Source organism: Alternaria arbusti (genome assembly GCF_024043155.1).
Source record: "Alternaria arbusti strain BMP 1465 chromosome Unknown scaffold_8, whole genome shotgun sequence".
Lineage (NCBI taxonomy): Eukaryota > Fungi > Ascomycota > Dothideomycetes > Pleosporales > Pleosporaceae > Alternaria > Alternaria arbusti.
In genome coordinates this window covers 1378107-1396634 of record NW_026249948.1, presented here as the reverse complement: position 1 = coordinate 1396634, position 18528 = coordinate 1378107, and the positions used below count along the sequence as shown (strand labels likewise).

Genomic DNA, 18528 nt, shown 5'->3' with positions numbered 1-18528 from the left:
CTCGCTCATCGATCGCTCAGGGCTGGACCCATGACGGCGCGCGGGGTGAAGCGTGCGGCTGCCTCAGCATCACTAGGACATTCACTGTCACACGCAGGCGCTCTTGACAGCTGCACGTGTATTGCTTTTGTTCGTATGACTGGCATCATCATCGCCTGCTAGGACACATCCCCTGCATACTACATCTCCGCCTCGCCACGCATCCTCACTCCGTCTCATCGCAACCCCACCATCTGCTATTACCGCCCACCATGTCCACCCTCAAGTTTGCGCCCTGGCTGAGTGATGTCGACGTCCAGTTCTATGCCGCTCTCGCGCACATCAAAATCAACCATGACAAACTCGACGATTCCGCGCGCAAGGTGCTCGGCCTGTACGAAGTCCGTCCTGGAGAGCACTCGTCGCGATCTATGCGAGTACAGATACACCCGAATGCGCTGACGTCGGACGATACCCCTCCAACGTTCTGCCGCGCCGAAGGCATCATCAAGAACTGCAACACGATAGAAGACTACAAGAGTCTCGATCGCGCCGCCATACTCGAACGATGCGCCCAAACAGTACGTCCAACATCTCTCCCTGCGATCAAAACTGACGCGGCATAGATATGGGATGCTATCCACGACGGCTCGATATACGAATGCCCCTCCCTCCTCTCCTCCTTCACAGCCATCATCTTCGCAAACCTCAAGAAGTACAAGTTCACATACCACTTTGGCTTCCCCGCCATACAGTCAGATCCACCGTGGAAGCAGATTGGGGAGGCAACAAGGCTACACTCTAGGGAGACTACATACTTGGTAGACGCGGTGCAGACGTGGCGATATAGCTCAGACGTCCGCCAAAGAGGCTTCTTCCTAGCCAAGCGCATACAAGGTGGCGGAGATCCAGAAGAGAGGCCAAAAACGCCCGTCTCACCCTTGGAAGAATTTGGATACACATGGTCCATAGGCAGACTGGAGGCCTACGAAAAGGGCTTCTTCGACAAGGTGGATAGCAAAGATCGCTTCATATGTTTCGCCGACCCCTCCACATACGAAACCAACCCAGGCTGGCCCCTTCGCAACTTGCTCGTGCTGATGCGGAATCGGTGGCACCTCAACGACGCTCAAATCATGTGTTATCGCGACACCCACACACGACGTGACCACTCCAACTCGTTGATCCTGCAACTACGGTCAGACCCAATACCCGAGGCAGTGCCCACCTCCGAAACACCAGACACTCGCCCACAGACACCCAAGTTGCCCAAAGTAACGGGCTGGGAACGGACAGAATCAGGCAAGCTGACATCGCGCAACGTGGATCTTTCTGAATACATGGACGAGCGCAAACTGGCAGATCAGGCTGTGGACCTCAACCTCAAGCTGATCAAGTGGCGGATAGCTCCTACCATCGACCTGGACGTCATCAAGAACTGCAAGTGTCTGTTGCTCGGAGCGGGAACATTAGGCACCTACGTCTCAAGAACGCTGATGGGATGGGGTGTAAGAAAGATCACATTCATCGACAACGCCACAGTCAGCTTCTCTAACCCCGTACGGCAGCCTCTCTTCAACTTCAACGACTGTTTACAAGGCGGCGCAAAGAAGGCCGAAAGGGCGGCAGAGGCTCTGCAAGAGATATACCCAGGCGTTGACGCTCAAGGGCACGTCATGGAGGTACCGATGCTGGGTCACCCAATGACCGATAGCGCAAAGACAAAGGCCGAGTTTGAGAAGCTACAGCAGCTGATCAGCGAACACGACGCCATCTTCCTGCTCATGGACACACGAGAGAGTAGATGGCTGCCGACCGTCATGGGCAAAGCCTACGGGAAGATCGTCCTCAACGCCGCACTAGGCTTCGACACCTACGTAGTCATGCGCCACGGCCTGAAGACAACGCAAGAAGGAAGGGGAGAAGTAGAACTAGGATGTTACTTCTGCAACGACGTCGTTGCGCCCGCAGATGTAAGTTCCCTTATCCCATACTTCTAGATTCACACCGCTAACCCCAATAAAACAGTCCCTAAGCAACGCGACCCTCGACCAACAATGCACCGTAACCCGCCCCGGCGTCGCCCCGCTCGCCTCCTCCCTCCTCGTCGAACTCCTCATGTCCATCCTGCAGCACCCCTCCCAAGCCCGCGCAGCACCCCCCTCCATCCAACCCAAAAACAACACTCCCCCCACACCCGCACCTTCACACCCCGCTCTCCCACCACCCTTCCAACACCCCCTCGGTACAATTCCCCATACGATAAGAGGCTACCTATCCACCTTCTCGAACCTGCAAGTCGAAGGCAAACCCTATGACTGCTGCTCTGCGTGTAGCGATAGGGTGCTCGAGGCGTATAATAAGGATCCGTGGGAGTTTGTGGCTAGGGCGCTGAATGAGAGGGGTTGGGTTGAGGAGATGAGTGGGTTGAAGGAGGTTCAGAGGAAGGCGGATGAGGCGGCGGCGGATATGGATTTCGAGGAGGAAGAGGATGAAGGGGGGTTGGATGAGGAGGGGGAGTTGTTGTGATGAGTCAAAGGGAATGGGTAGATAAGGGATGGGAGGAGAGAGAAGAGGTGGATTCAACATCAGCGTTTTTCCTTTGTAGTAAAATACCCTGTTATTGTGTATTTGTATTTTTCGGAGTATGCATATAGAGACGTGAACACGTAAAGATGTAACTGCGATTGATGCCAGCAAAACTACAAAATACCGGGCATATACCATACCAAGTAGCCAACCGAACAGCAAAACCGCCCAAAAGCCCCCATATCCCATCAAAGACCATCCAATTACCCAACCCCATGTCATGCATATCCACCCTTACGTGTATCCAAAGAGTCCCATCGCCATATCTCTGTCGCGATACACATATCTCTAGATAATTGTATGGTCACAAGAACGCAGGCGTATCCTCCCTAACCAACACCAACCCACCCCTCAAGCTCTGCTTTCCCGCACTTCCACCCGGCGACAAAGCATTCTCACTCTTCCTCTGCCTTAAGAATTTGTCGGCCATTCGCTGACCTGGTGTTACATTGCCATCCCTGCCTCCGTTCCCAGGGCTTTCACCGCCAAGCACACTTTCAATACCCCTCCCAACAGAAACTCTGGTCTCAGGATACGGTTCCTTACTCATAGCCAATGAACTAGTCGAAGTTTTCAGTGTTAGTGCTGGACGACGGAGCTCTGAGCCAGGAAGTGGAGAGTAGTTATCCATGTCTATGACGGCGGGACGACCTGTATTGTTGGTGCCGCGGAGGTCGAAGGCGCTTCGTGGTCTACGAGCGAGTTTCTCGGGCGACATGGGCCGTAAAGTTGCGCGGATACGAGGACGGAGGGGCGTTACTATTTCTGCTGAGCTGGTATTCTTCTTTGCTGACGGTGTTTCAAGGGTGTGAACGTTGGTGCTGGGTGAGTTACGGCGGGGCGTACACAGTAGTTGCTGGGAGTTTGGTCGCGTCGATAGACCTAGCGGGGAGATGGTGGAGCTTTTGTGACTGCGGAGGGATGGGGGAGTAATATTCTCCTTGCGCGCGGGGCTCCTCTTGAGGGTAGTGATTGGTACGCGCTGTGTAGTCTCATTCGTGGCTGGGGCAGATGTATTGGTGGTAGCTTTGGGATCAGGTGTGGACTTGGGCGAGGATTGGGATTTGCCCGGCGCATGTGTCTCGGTGGCTGATTCAAGGACGTTGCTACCAGAGCGCCGACCAGTATCAAGGAAAGAAAACCGGTCATTTCTTGAAGGCAATTCTGGCCTTTCAAAAGCCTGGCGCGATCTAGATGCGTGGCCTTCGGGTGTTGACAGTAGATGCTGCCTGTTCGAAAGAGACCTCGATTCGGGCTGAGAGTATTTGATGAGCTTTTCAGTATCAACAATCTGTCGAACTGGGGTATGGTTGCTGTCGCGAGTGCCGATGTGCGACGAAGACTTCTCCGCGTCTGACGTCGCAGCACGTGCGCCATCGTCATCGCGACGCTTGAGATCTCCTGCGCGGGTGACAGTCGATTCAGTAGTCTCATTTGTATCATCGGCATGCGGTCGCGGCGTGGAGATATCGAGCGATCCCCTAAGAACCACTGTCGTGTCCTCGTGTTCTGTACGTGATGTACAGCTCGAATCTGGTCTGACTTTCTTTGATGGAGTGGTATACCGATCATGAATTCTTAAATCTTCTTGACTGGTAAGCTCCATACCAGAGATCTCATGCGACAACCAAGCCCTCCAGTCACGACTAGTCCGAGTAGGTTCGCGACGATGGGGAGAAGGCGTCCCCACAACGTAGCTTCTTATTGACCGACTAGTTGAAACGACTGCTGAGCCGCCATCCTGAGATTGCTCAACCTCACCAGGCCCTCCGAAAGACATTACACTGTCATTAGGAAGGATGCTGACGCCATCTGTGTTTCGTGAATAGATGCTGGGAGACATTGGCGTCATGGCAGTGTGAGAAGCTGGTGATACGGATACTCTAGGCGAAACAGGCAGTCTTCGTGGGAATTGACCAGCCATGCCACGAGCGCCCGGTGCAACTTCTTTGTCATCTTGAACAGCCGGTTTCGTGAAGTCATCAGTCCGGTGAACAAACGATGCGACATCGTAAGTTCTGCCAGTTTCACGCGGGAACTGGACGTGCTCTGCCCCATCCAGAGGAGTCTTCCAACAGTCTTTAGCTCTCTCTACACGCTTCTCGATTTGCGATGTCGTTGGAGTAAACATCTGAACGGCACAATTGCGCTCAGCTCCATCACTATCGGTCTGTGTATCATCAGACTCAGGCGTGCTGCCTGCCGAAGGCATCGTTTCCTCTCTTCGATTTACTCCTTTCATGCCATCCACACGACTGATAGGGCCTGGATCAGGTGATGAGTGTTGTCCGATGGGTGTGACTGTGCGGATGGTGGATCTGATCGCCCGTCCAAAAGATCTGATCGTGCTGGTCTTGCTCTGAGTGCTTTGGGACGTGGCCGGTCGTCGTGATGGTGGTCGCTGTTCTAGATCGATACTGCTACGAAGGTTTCGACTTCCACTGGAATGCAATTCTCGTGTATGAGAGAACAGCTTGGTAGTACTGGACTCAAAAACATCGCTTTCTGCGCCTGGTGTTCGTTTGGCGGGGCTTGAAGACTTTTGTGATTTTGACGATCCTATCTCTTTCATCAATGCAGAAAAGACGCGTTTGGGATCGACAGGCGTAAGTGACTCTTCAGTGAGGATCTCCATGGGCATGGGATCGCGGAAAGCAGCGAGAGGTGGGAGAGGCAGAGACTTCCTTCGCGAAGCACTCGTAGATGCCGCACGGTCTGCCTCGCTCCCAATGCTATCTTTAGACTCATGGATAACGGTCATTCGCTTCATGGCACGTTGTGTCAGCGTGTCGCTGGTGGTAGTAGTTCCCCAACTTGTAACTCGAGAAGCTGATATGTTCGCAGCATTAGCTTCGCTGTGAAGACTCCGGTTACTCCGTGCACTTCCAGTGCTGTTGCTTCTGGATCCAGATCGTAGAAATGCGGGGTAAGCGCCTTCAAGTGACGGTGTCCGAGCACGAATGCGTTTCAATGTTTCTTCGTTAGGCGGAGGAATACTGAGTCCTTCTTTCGCAGTGGGTGGACTGTAGTGCGCAGTATGGAAGTAGTCACGGCTGGCATCGATCTGCTGAACAGGAAGAATGGTCGACTTGCCCGACGTGCGCCGAAAGACCTTCTTGATCTTGCTTTTGAGGGAGCCAGAAAACGATCTCTTTTCCTTGATTCCCTGGGGTGGCACGAAGTCGCTCAAAGCAAGATCCACCGTCGACTCGTCGGGTGTTTGCTGATAATTCGTAGAGAACGATTGCGCTTCCGACGCGACACGCTTGCCCTTATCATTTCCTTTGTCTTGTCGTTTCTTGAAGGGCGCTAGAAACATCGACGGCTTGTGCTTCACCGCCTTCTGCTGAAAGTCTTGTAGATACTCATCTCGTACTTTGTCAAGCGTAGTGTCAGGTCCGACTGTGACCGGCATACGCGGGCCTGCCAGTGGTGACGGCCGAATCGTTCGAGAGGGTAGAGGTATGGGCGAGGGTTCTGATACCGGGCTGATGCTTGCTACAGGTGGTGTTGTAAGATACTTGGACGGCGGCCGAGCAATCGGTGATCCCGTCTGAACACTGCTTGCGTAGTACATGGAACGCGCCTTCCGTATCTGCTGCGAGGTAATTGAGGATGAAGCACTCTGCCTGAAGGACTTCGGTTGGGAACTAGGTCTAGCATTTTCGCTGAACGTGATCGAAGGCTGCGTCGATAGATATCGCGGTATGGAAAGCGACCCATGAACGCTGGGAGTAGGATAGAAGGGCGGGAATTGCTCTGTGTTCTGTTCCATAGAGTCTGCTGAAGCTTGAGACAGGCGTTGAGCACTTCTCGTCTGCTCGGCCGTCGGACGCTGCAAAGACCGGAAGCTCGAGTCGCGAGGAGGAAAGTGGCTGCCCTGGGAGGTGAGAGACTTGCGGCTGGCGTTGCTCTTCGATCTCGCCAGCTCGACACTGCGTTTTGCATTACGGTCTGCCGCATTTTGAGCCTGCGCACGAGCAAAGGCAGCAGTGGCTGCAGCCAGGGCCTGCTGTTTGATCGCATCTAGATCCAGCGGTTCGGCGATGGAAGTGGGACGTTTGTGGACGGTCGAGGCAGACTTAGACCGGCGGAGTCGGGTACCTGCATCGCTATTCGCACGAGCAAGCATCGGAGTGGCAGGATAAAACTGTGGTTGCTGGAGTAGTGTGGTAAGAGGGTGCGGCCAACTTAGCGAAGCAGTGCTAAAGACGTGTTGACGGCATATAGCAGAAACAGCGGTAATGAAGCACGACCAACGGTATGGTATGAGAGGTGATGCATTCGAACATGTGGGAAGAAAGACACAGCAGCCAAATGTTGTTGCGGCAGTTGCAGTCTTGTAAGTCACTGCTTGTGCTGTGGAAGAAGCGGCGACTTCAGGCCTCGCATGGTAGGAGATACCGCTGTCTCTGGAACGCACCTTCCTGGGGAAGTCTTACTACCTTGATAAGATGACATGCGCCCCAAATGGAAAAGAAAGCCTTCGCGATCGCGCATGAGAAGTCGAATTGTCTAAATGTGGGCCAGGCAGTCTGTCTGTATATCAAGATCATGGCAGGTCTCTATGCCTGGCGAGTTCCTCATGGTCCAGCGCACTCGTGCGTATCTCTTCCTCATCCTCGTCGTGCACCGGCACATAGGACGGCTCTTTATCCCCCACGTCAATATAGTTCGTCACAACAGTCATGAACGCGAATACCACAACGGAGGTCAAGAAAGGTAAACCAAGCCAGGCGCCGCCAAGACCAATACCCACCTGGAACAGCTCGCTCAGCAGTGGGCCCGCGATCATAGCGCCAATACTTTCTGCAATCGCAATGGTGCTCATGAGCTTGCCAATATCAGGACTCGACTGACCGCCCACAACATGAATGGAAACGGATCGCATTGCAGCGGTGTAACCAGTTCCCATGTTGTAAATGAGAAGCCCAATGATCAGAAGTGAAGGATGTGCGGCAATACCCATGACGAAGAAGGCAATGGTAGTAAAAGCTATGGATCCGCGTGCGATCCAGAGATCAGCCCAGTGTGCAGGGAATCGCAGCTTCTTCAAGAGAAAGAAGTTTGCTAGTGGGATCAAGATAGTGACAGCCACCAAGTTGGTGGCTGCGCGGAATGAGAGCAAGTAGGCGGCCTTCTTGATCTCCCAGTTGTAACGCTTCGAAGCATAACGGACCAGGAGCGAGATGCACTGTCTGCCCAGTCTATTGGCCAAGAACGTAAGGACGACCAGGCTCAAGGTCCAATCGCTCCTCAGGAAGTGCACTGCATCCTGGAAGTTGCGGAGTTGTGCTCGCAGCGAAAAGTGGCTGGTTGTAGGCGTGGGCTGTAGCTCGAAGACCTGGTCTCCGCTGTCCTTGGGTTCAGGCAGATCGCGCAGGTGCAGCGTCTCGGGGATGAACAGAGCCACAACAACCCCCATGAGCTGTATCGCTAGTGACAATAGCAGAGGCAGCCAGTTCCCGCTCTCCATCAGCCTCGCTGCCATTATCGGTGCCAGCATTTCCGCAACAAGGACACAGGCCGTCAGGTATAGGAAGACCGTCGTTCGCTTTTCTGGAGGCACAATGTCGGAGATCATTGTTACACCGATAGCCATGGCTACGATTGGACCGCCGCCGATGATCGTGAAGGCGCTCGAGAACCACGTCAGCTGTAAAGGGAGAGAATTGAAGTAGGCTACCCATACGTTAGCATATATACAAGATTCGTGCAATGCCGTCTTACTTATTATCATCACCCAGACGAAGGCAAGGTCCAACCCGACCAAGCTTGCTGTGACGATCCACTTCCGCCCTACTTTGTCTGCCCAGGTGCCATATGGTACAGCCAAAAGAATGCCCGGTATCGCGCTGAACATGTCCTGCCAGCCAAAAATGGTCGCGAGTCTCTGCTGCACCACATCCACTTTGCACAGCTGCTCTGGTATGCTTCCGTCGCCATCGATCACCGAAGGGTCTTGTTTGCGGTAGTACTTGAGACATAGATTCTCCTCAAATAGACGTGTCAGAGGTGGCTCGGCAAGGTAGGCACCCACATCGACGACTGCGACAATGATAAAGATGAGCACTACGAGGAGTACCCATGGCTTCTTGGTCGGTTTGTGCGGTGGCAGGAAGGCCGGTTCTGTCGGGGTCAAGAGGGCTCCATCTTCTTCTAGGGATTCTCGCGGCGAACCCAATTGTAATGCCATTGCGATAGCTCGTGGACGTACGGCGGGAGGAACGAAGGGGGGCGGGTATGTGGCTGACGCGCATGCCAATGGCGCGACGGTAACAAAGAGAAAGGACGCAAGGAGCAAGCTGCAAAAGTCAGTGATACCTATCGTTAGCTGGATATCATCGTGAGGGTGTTCATGAGTGTGTAGAGCGCGCCCTGGGACATGCGACGGCCCCGGGGCTGTGAAACGGGTCCGCGATTACTCTGGGCATTCCGACGATCCTTCCAACGCCGAGTGTCGTGTCGCGTCACAGACACGGCCGGGTTTATGTCAGCAGCGAAGTTTAGCCGGTCAGATAATGACCCGCCGCCCGTCTTGATTACTCCGCGAACAACACCATACATTAACATTCTGTCCGGCCCCAACTTTATTGCTGAAATAGTTTCGGTGATTAGTAGTTGTTCGTTGGGAGGGACCGACATTTACACTCGCAGAACGCATTTGACTCGAATCGCTCTGCGCACACATCCCTCACTTTACGATATCTCAAAACGACGATTCTCTCAATGCAAGATTTGTCGTCATACCAGACAGAGCTTCGACCGAGACTCGGACATCTGCGGATACCCGGCTTTCTCAGAGCGTTTGCTATAGTCAGTCGCATGCATCATTTTCTGCGGAGCGCTGCCACACCGATTCCATGTCAAACTGGACCTGATGTAGTCCCCTGACTTGACGTGAATGAGGATACAAACGGCAATGAGAGAGTCTTGTCACATGCAAATGGCCCCTGACGTCTTCTTTGATATGATGATAGAGCCTCATGAGCACACTGGACGCAATTGCGAATATAAATCATGTATAGATAGCGCTAAAATGCGCGTTTACCAGCCCACTATCGCTCTCACATTGTCAACTATACTAGACATGGCTCCGTTGGTCATTTATTGATCGCGTCATCAGTCTCCTCTTCGCCTTTGGCTTGACCTTCTCCTTTGCCTCAAGTAAACGCTCTTGTCACACGGGCATTATGGCAGGTGAGCACGACGTAGCCCAGTCTCGCACTGAGGCCATATATAAGAATCCCCTACCACCACTAGACTTGGACTCCTTACCTACACTTCAAGACTTCACTGCCTGCTATACTTCACTACATTATCATCCTTCTTCCCATACCCGAGCCACCACCCAGAAGATATACACGCCCTCACCATGTCTACCTCCAACAACCCCACTACCACTGGCAACCTTCAAGCCCACGGATTGGCTCATGTCCGTGTACCCGATGACGCCAACATCGCCGTCTGGAACATCCTTTGCAATAGTAAAGAAGTCCCCTCTCCTCATTGTATCCACCAACTCTAACCATACCATCTCCTTAGGCCCTTTCACCGTTGACATCGCCGCCGAGTCCAGTACACCAGAAGCCAATCCCGGTCGCCCCCAGTTCCTCAAAGGTATCACTTTCAACGCCGAAAAAGAAGAAGAATGGAACAACACCGTCCTTCCCTACATCCGCCTTCTGACTTTCACCGTCGCCTCTACCACCGACACCTACTTCATCGGCGATATGCTGCAAGTCCTTCCCGACATCGACAAGAACATCCTCAAAGTCGACATGAACGGCTTTCACTGGTTCTCCGGGATTACCGATAACCGAAGTTCGAACCCGTATCTCGCTCTCGCTTCAAGTCTGCCTGAGCTACAAGAGATGACTTTCACTCTGCATACGTCGACGGTTACAGATTCGATGTTCGGTGAGAGACAGCTTCAAGAGTTAGAACGGGTGGATCCTGAGAGGGCTAAGAGAAGGGTGACGAGGTCGGTTGCGGATATTGTTCGGAAGTATGGGATGAAATCCATCTTCGACAACAAGTCCCTGAAGCACCTCCGTCTGGTGTATATCAAGAGCGACATGGTGGCCGCCTACACTGTCGATGGCAACCCCGAGAACGTCATCGCCGGTATCAAGAATTGGTTGCTACAGGGTTTCAGGAACCAAGGCCAGGAGGTTATGGTAGAGCTTTCACGTGCGTCTTGATTTCTGTGGAGGATCTGGAGTATGATTGTATTTATTATGAAAGTGTGATTAACATCTGATGATACCATGAAGACCTCTTGGCTTCTTCATAAATATAGAGGTGGAAATAAATAATCACAGTCTGCTATGCCCCAACGCCTTTTGGCTCCGATGTGATGACAGGAGGAAATGTTTTGTATACCCGCAGACATATGTGCAAAGAAATGAACTCGTCACCCCATTATCATTATGTATATGTCCAGTTCTGTGCCTATCGCGATACGGTGTTTATCGCGTCATCGTCATCGTCGTCCTCTACGTCTCCTCCTCGTGCGGTGTCCTCGTAGAGGCTCTTGAACCAGCTTCCTTGGCGGTCCAACAGCTTGTGCGGGCAGCCGTACTCGACGAGCTGGCCCTTGTTCATGACGACGACCTTGTCGAAGTCGAGGATGGTGTCGAGTTTGTGCGCGACGGTAATGAGTGTGTGGTGTGGGAAGCGGGAGCGAAGAAGGCGTTGAACATGGGCGTCGCTTGCAGCATCGAGACTAAGCGTCATTGTTAGTATTAAGAAAGTGCGATGGGATGTGCGATGACTTACTTGCTGGTGGCTTCGTCCATGACGACCACGGTGGACTTGTCCTTCTTGAGCATGGCACGCGCTAAACAGAAGAGCTGGCGCTGTCCGTGCGAGAAGTGGAGGTCTTCGACCTCGACATCTAGCGGATGCGCGTACTTGTCGACATCACCCTTGGACACAATGATGTCCCAGAGCTGGACGTCTTTCAGCGCGGCCATGATGGCCTTGTCATTCGACTCTCTCAAAGGATCGGCGTTGAGGCGGATCGAGCCGGGTAGTAGGTACGCGTCCTGAGGTAGGCCGATGAGGCGGCTGCGGATGGTTTGACGAGGAATGCGGGTAAGAGGGACGGAGTCGATGGTAATGCTGCCAGACGAGAGCTCGACCATGCGGAAGAGTGAGAGGACTAGTGACGACTTTCCACTACCGGTGCGACCAACGATGGCCACCTTCTCACTAGGGTTGATAGAGAGGGAGAAGTTTGAGATGACGGGCTCACCGGGTCGGTGGTATGCTTCAATGCTTCTGAATTCGATCTTGCCCGCGCTTGGCCAGTTGGAAGCGGGAATGTGATCTTCGCTCTCATGGTCTTCCGCGATGGCATCGGTGGTGAAGTTCTTGATCCTAGCCACACTTCCGATGTGTGTTTCTAGCTGAGTCCAGAAGGAGATGAGCAGCTTGATGCTTTGAGAGAATAGTACGACGTTCAGTAGTGCAACACCGACATATCCTGCGCTGAGCTTTCCCTTTAGTGTGACGACGAGGACGATGAGAATGGTGGCAACAGCTGCAACAACGAGGTCCAAGACAAGCGTCAGCCATCGTTGTGCCGCGAAGAGAAGGTAGAAGGGACGCTGGCTGCGGTCAAGCAGCGCCTTGGCTTTCTCTTCGACAAAACTCTGCCATCCAAAGGCACGAATAGTCGCCAAGCCTTCCAGTATCTCGTTGAACTGAGTGTAGAGCGGCGACTTCGCTTCTAGATCGAGGAAGCGGAGTTGACGCGACGTGCGCAAGTAGAACTTCTGTACGAAGAAGACTGCGACAATGACGACAGGGAATGAGATGGCTGCGTAGGGAGCCGCGACAGCGATGAGAACCATTTGTCCGATGACCAGAACGAAAGTGGCGAAGGTATTCAGTGCAGCGACTGGCAGCTCCATGTCGATTAACATGAGATCTTGGCTGAAGCGATTGAGCGTCACTCCGGTATCGGTGGTGGAGAAGAAGGACATGGGCGATGCGAGCACTGTATCCAGCAGCTTCTTGTGGAATGTGACACCGGAACGAGGCACCATCGTGATAATGAGCTGCCAGCAACTGACCATGAGGAAGAAGAGAGCAAGCCCACCAAGCATGGCGTAGATGCCCAGCCAGTAACCGAGTCGCTCGTTGGGGTGGTTCTCGTTGTACTCCGCCCACATCTTCACCCAAACTGTTGGGAACGAGATACCGAAGATGAAGATGACAATGGAAATGATGAAGATGATCGTCGGGATCCAGCCCACAGTGCTGATGTAGTAGAGGTAGATGGCTGTGTCTCCAGTGCGGCGGTTCGCTTCCGCTTGGACGTCGTCCTCTGTGAGCTGGGTGTCGGTGACCTGACGCTCAGTGTATCGTGGCGGCTCTTCGTAGATGTGCTTCTCTGGGCGGTAGTCCCAGTCGGCGCGTCCGAGATCAAAGCCTGATACATAGCCTCCTGACTTGCTTAGCTTCTCGAAGGGGCCTTGTTCCGAGATGCTACCATTGCTGTCGAGAGAGACGATATGATCACAGTAGGGTAGACGTTTGGCTGATGAGGATGCAACAAGAACAGTAGTTCTGCATCGCTTCAATAGCCCCTCATAGCCGAAGAGGCTGTGCCAGATGCGGTTCTCGGTCTGGCCATCGAGACCGCTAAGGCAGTCATCGAGGATGATGATGTCTTTCTGGGCGTAGACTGCTCTGGCAAGCGCCTGGAATTGTACAGTGGTTAGTAATGTTCAATCAAGAAAAGAGGGGTGAGTGTTGGCGTGTCTTACAATTCGTTGGCTCTGGCCTCCGCTCAATGCGATACCCTTGCTGCCGATCTCGGTTTGATCACCCTGAGGTAATTGCCGGAGGTCTTCATCCAACGCGCAGCTCCGAACAACCGATGAGTACCACCGATGATCGAATACTGCTGCACCGATAATGCTCTCCTGCACTGTGCCGTTCACATGCCATGGGGTTTGGTCGCACAAGGCGATCCGCAGGGAAGACACCTGCAGGGAGCCACCCATTACAGGCAACTCTCCTAACACTGCTTTGAGCAGGGTTGACTTACCACACCCTACCGGTCCCACGACCATGGTAATCTTCCCGCGTGGGACGATCATGTCGATATCCTGCAAGGTACCAGATGGCTGCTTGACCGGGTCCCATCCGAAGTAGCCACTCTCGATCACGATAGCCTGAGAGCCGAGCGCACTAAACTCCTTCACTTCAACAGAGCCGCGGCTCTTTTGAGAACTCTCGGATCCCTTGATCGACTCACCTGCGAACAGCGACGTTGTGCTGCCACCATAGATGGAAGGGAATCTGCGCTGCTCATTTCTCGGAGCTAGCGTCAAGAACTCCTGGATTCTCTTGAACGACCCCACACCTCCCATGAGCGAAGAAAGTGCCATGATGAGAGATCCTAGAGGCTCAGTGAGGAGTGTGAACAGCGAGAGGGAAGTGAAGACGGTGGCAGTGTCCAGTGTGCTTTGGCCGCCGCTGTTTTGTGCGATGATCGAGAAGACAGCAAACGCCAAGATGGGCGACACGATTGGTGAGATGTAGGCTATCGAAAGTCAGTGAATGAGGGGAGTTTTTGCATGATACAGGACTTACAGAAACCCATAGTCCAGATGAGGAGCTTCCTGAACTTCTTGGAGATATTGAGCTCATCGACTCGAAGCTTCTGAAGATCATCTCGTAACACTTCAGTGAGTCCGCCCATCTTGACACCCTTCATTGAGTTGAGCATAGCATTAGTCGCTGCGATACGCCGTTCTATACCTTCAAGCCAAAGTGCTTGACGTTGCATTACCAAGCTGGTGGCTGCTATCGAGCCGAGCAATGAGAGGACGGCAACGCCGATAGGAATAGCGCATGCTGCGCCGAGCTGTCGCTCCAGAAGATACATCGCAAGGGTGATTTCAAGAGTATTGGACCATATCTCGTGGCCAGTCTCCATGCCAGTAACAATGCGTTCAACATCAGCGCTCATGAGCGTGATAGAAGACGCAGCGTCCACGTCCGTCAATGTGACTTCTGTCGCTTTGTTGTATAGCATCGAGATGAGACCGCCTCGCATTTGGGTGATGAATCGGAAAGTTAGATGCATGTACTGGCCGGTAGAAACCTGCAGGGTTGGTTAGCGCAGCTGTCCACGACATGTTATCCCGGTTATATACTGACTGCGATACCGATGAAGACAATGATGTATGCGCCGATCAGTCCGTAGCCGATGTTTGAAGTTTGCGCCGTGTCTTCTTCTTGGGAGAAGAGGACTGCCCTTTCGATCAAGAAGGGTTGGCAAAAGTTGAAGGCGATCAGGAAAAGTCTGGGTGGCACGACTGCCAATATAGACCATTTCAGGTTCCTCAGAGTCATTCCGAAGAGAGAGTGGGTACCGATGTTTTTGACTATGAGCTCTGGCATTAGTGGGTGTGCGAAGAATGTTCAGACGTGATCATGACCTACCTCTTGCCCATGATGATCCAAGCAAATGATGCAAGTAGTCGGCTTGTAGGTGTTTGTCCAATTGAAAGAGGTCTTCGATGCTCAACGTAGCTGAGAATCCTTTTTTGAACAGCGGGTTCAGCCACCAGAAAGTCGCTCGCTTGTACATGCCACTGGTAGCCTCCGGGGGATTGTTGACGAAGTCCGGCAGAAGGTGTCGGCGCTTGTCTCTTGCTTCCACTATAGCGAGGAACACCTTCAGCCCCAGGCGGGGTCCGAAGACGGTGGCAACATGCTCAAGCTCTGGGGAGAGTCCGTAGCTGCGGGAACGTTCGATATCGAATATGCTGGTGAAGAGGAGGTATACTGTGAGGAGGAATGATGGGCGAATGGTTCGCATATGCTCTACGTAGGAGAGACATCCTAGCAACAATGCGCCGACAAAACTGATGGCAGCGGAAGGGAGTTCAGCACGACTGTTGCGGACTTGTCGGTTCGACCAAACAACAAGAAGGGCGAGTTCGAAGCCAGTGAAGACGGCCCATGCTATCTGTGGTGTAATGGTCAGATACCTGAGTGTTGAGCTCGCGATGAAGTACATACTAGTTTAGTGTATAACAAGGTAGACCTAGAGACCTTGGTCTCCTTCCACCACAATTGGTAGATCCTGAAGGGAGCAATAGCTATCAACAGAGATAGAGGTATGATGGAGAGAAAGATCTCTGAAAAGAGAAGAGTAAAGTCGAACCCGCCACGGCATTCCGCGCCGGCGTAGGGACCAAAGGTGTCGTCCGTCAAGGCGCAATTGCGATCCATACTTGTTGCCATTATGGGCGAGAATCAACTCGTCGACGTTGTTTAGCAATGTAGATGGTGCATCGAGGGAAGCATATAGGGAAGGGACTCTTGATACTATGAGAACCCCGAGAACCCCACAAACGCTTGAGTAGTTCCAGTCCCTATGTTGATCATGTGGACGGGTGGCAGGGTGATTATTTCTTTGCTTCCCTGCGTCAGTGTTTCTGACTACTCGCGGCGACGGCTTGGACGAGGCGGTAGCATGTTTGAAGATCTTTTCAGACCAATGCTCCGCAATGCCACACAGACACACACCTTTTCTCATCCCCAAGAGCTACTAGTAGCGCCATACGTATTAATTATGAGCTGAACACGGCTTTCAATCGCCATTTTGATGGCATGAGATTGAGTTGGCTGGCTGAGATCATCGTCATCTCGCACTAAAGCAGGTAGCGGGAAAGTGATGGTGGAAAATATATCGGTAGTAGGGTGCGTGACTGGCATTTCATAACCTGGTACGGATTTGGTGCATGCAGGTTGCATGCGTCGTGTTGTACACTGTTTGAATGGACAGGGGTATCGCATGGTGTTTGGATTTGGTTTAGCCCTGGGATCCACCCGAATTAGCAGCAACGACGAGCGCCCCTCCCACCACCTTGCGCTTAGAACAGTGTGGACGGCGGCCCGGGAAGAGAATCCTCAACCTTAATTACTCTACCACTGTGTCACCTTGGCACAGCCGTAGCGCCTGTTTTGTGGCTTGTGGCTTGGAGATCGGCGCTGTCATGCCGACGATCGCACCCGAAGGGCCGTAGCAGGGCAACGCGGCGACATTGCTGTTGGTTCACCGTGCTCTGAACTAGGGGTGTTGAAAACGTTTGACAGCGGTGTCCTTTCCTATTTTAGCTGTGTTGAGCGCCAAAATAGGACATGCAAAGGTCGAGGGAATAAGGCTTCCGAAAAAGGCGAAGACATCGCTTACGGCCGCTCATCGGCCCTTTAGTCATCGCGAATTGCAAAGTAGCCTGAATTGCTACAGACGGAGGAGCTACTCCTTGACGAGAATGCCACTGATACTCCGGGTGGGAAGATGATGTAACAAATCACTCTCATTGATCCCTGGGTTCTCGTATGCGGGTCATGTACAACACTGGCTGTCCGAGGCGCACCTGCGTACTGGATAAATTCAAGTACGAGAGTCGAATGCAACCCACGTCATCACAGAGAAATTCTCCTGTGCTTGAAGACGCGTTCGTGCAGTCTGATTGATTGAGATCAAAACCTCCGCCACCGAGAGGAGTGTGACAGTGAACACGGACCGGTCTGACCGCGATAATATCTTGCATTACTCCCCAATTAAAGATGGCGCAATCCAACAATTTGGCTGGTGATGCGGCAATTTTTCAGATAGAAACGATGTTGATCACCCTCAAACGCAGACACTCACGTGCTGAGACATGGAATGAGTACGGTACCAATCACCGTTATAGACCTGCCAACCCGCCAAAGTACAGGCCCAAAGTCCCTCACGTAAAGACGTCAAGCTCGCGCGCGAAGCCCGGTAGACTTCAAGCGCGAGCACGAAGACCTGAAATGGGTACAGTAGGACGCGATGAACTCTGTCAGTGATCGACTGTTCGTAGGCGAAGCTTAGTTCCTCGTGGACCGAATAACGGAGTAGCCTCTTTGTCATGACGAGTGATTCGTCAAGGTCGCGGAATTGAATACCGGCGGAGTGCCAAATCGGTCTCCGAGGAAGTGAAGAAAACAGGCTGAAGGAATCAACGTCGACGAGTGAAAGGCAGATGGCTGATCTTGTGTGATGTGAGCGCAAAAACGGCACCAGGTTCATGGCAGTGCCGATGTAGGTCCCCATGCTGTTTGGTAGCTTCCTTGCAGTTCGAGTGATGATCGATGCAACGCCGATCGCATACGCTTTGATCGACCGGTACAGCTTGCGATGGACACTCCAAAGGGCACCGGAAGATTCCACTACTAGCTTAGAGCTGCAAGCGTATCCAAAGGTGAAGTGCATGGCTTGCGCAGCTCGTACGGGTAATATGAGGTTTCTGGGGTACCTGCAGCCATTTTCATCTGTCTTGGACGGCTGTCTACCCCACAATAGCAGCTGAATACGACGAGGCTGAGCTCCCGTCAAGCAAATTGACGACCGCTAGACAGATGAGTTTCGCCGGGGCCTACTGAATAGTGGCGACAGCATGCAGTAGATGCGCATTTCTGAACGTGCTCGTGTTCCGCGGATTACAAAGGCAGTTCGACAGATGGTACGACGTGTGCTGACAGTCCTGAAAAGGCATGATCAGTTGCAGGGAAGCCGCACATGAGGATTGAGCTGCCCTAGGGTGGAAATACCGGCTGCCTGGTAACCAGCGGTAGGAGCCGGGTAATCGTCATCCGACGTCGACTACCTGGATCATGTCTAGCTATCATGAGCGGGATCTTGGAAAGTGCTGTGCGCCTTGGAGATGGATCCGTCCCACCATCACAGTGTGGGTCTCGAGGGCGTGCTTCGCGGGAGCGGCAGGCGAGACTTGTTCGAACGTGATGGCGCCGGGCTCAACAGCCGTTCCGGATATGCACACATGGGAAATGAGAAGGTGGAAGGTGGCGTACAAAGAAAACCACACAGTAGCGCGACTGACAGCGGAGCGTGAGTCGTAGTCGCGGCACGGTGTCATGGAAGCCGCGGAAGCTTCG

General features: G+C 53.0%; 5 protein-coding genes across 5 annotated transcripts; 2 read left to right on the top strand and 3 right to left on the bottom strand.

Moving 5' to 3' along the window:
* Window positions 1-251: 251 nt before the first annotated feature.
* On the top strand, window positions 252-2508 carry J4E86_006853 (uncharacterized protein; the record flags this gene model as incomplete). The annotated part of the gene is made up of 3 exons (XM_051447377.1): window positions 252-560; window positions 606-1952; window positions 2008-2508. The coding sequence occupies 3 exons, from the start codon at window positions 252-254 to the stop codon at window positions 2506-2508; spliced, it is 2157 nt and encodes a 718-aa protein (XP_051301862.1).
* A 364-nt stretch (window positions 2509-2872) lies between these two features.
* J4E86_006852 (uncharacterized protein) lies at window positions 2873-6700 on the bottom strand (the record flags this gene model as incomplete). The annotated part of the gene is made up of 2 exons (XM_051447376.1): window positions 2873-4077; window positions 5053-6700. 2 exons carry the CDS (start codon window positions 6698-6700, stop codon window positions 2873-2875), a joined length of 2853 nt encoding a protein of 950 aa, XP_051301861.1.
* A 420-nt stretch (window positions 6701-7120) lies between these two features.
* J4E86_006851 (uncharacterized protein) lies at window positions 7121-8764 on the bottom strand (the record flags this gene model as incomplete). The annotated part of the gene is made up of 2 exons (XM_051447375.1): window positions 7121-8250; window positions 8299-8764. The coding sequence occupies 2 exons, from the start codon at window positions 8762-8764 to the stop codon at window positions 7121-7123; spliced, it is 1596 nt and encodes a 531-aa protein (XP_051301860.1).
* Window positions 8765-9943: 1179 nt separating this feature from the next.
* Window positions 9944-10772, top strand: J4E86_006850 (uncharacterized protein; the record flags this gene model as incomplete). Its single annotated transcript, XM_051447374.1, has 2 exons — window positions 9944-10055; window positions 10114-10772. The coding sequence occupies 2 exons, from the start codon at window positions 9944-9946 to the stop codon at window positions 10770-10772; spliced, it is 771 nt and encodes a 256-aa protein (XP_051301859.1).
* A 250-nt stretch (window positions 10773-11022) lies between these two features.
* Window positions 11023-15840, bottom strand: J4E86_006849 (uncharacterized protein; the record flags this gene model as incomplete). Its single annotated transcript, XM_051447373.1, has 7 exons — window positions 11023-11296; window positions 11350-13280; window positions 13347-14128; window positions 14179-14692; window positions 14749-14975; window positions 15034-15562; window positions 15616-15840. The coding sequence occupies 7 exons, from the start codon at window positions 15838-15840 to the stop codon at window positions 11023-11025; spliced, it is 4482 nt and encodes a 1493-aa protein (XP_051301858.1).
* Window positions 15841-18528: the final 2688 nt, after the last annotated feature.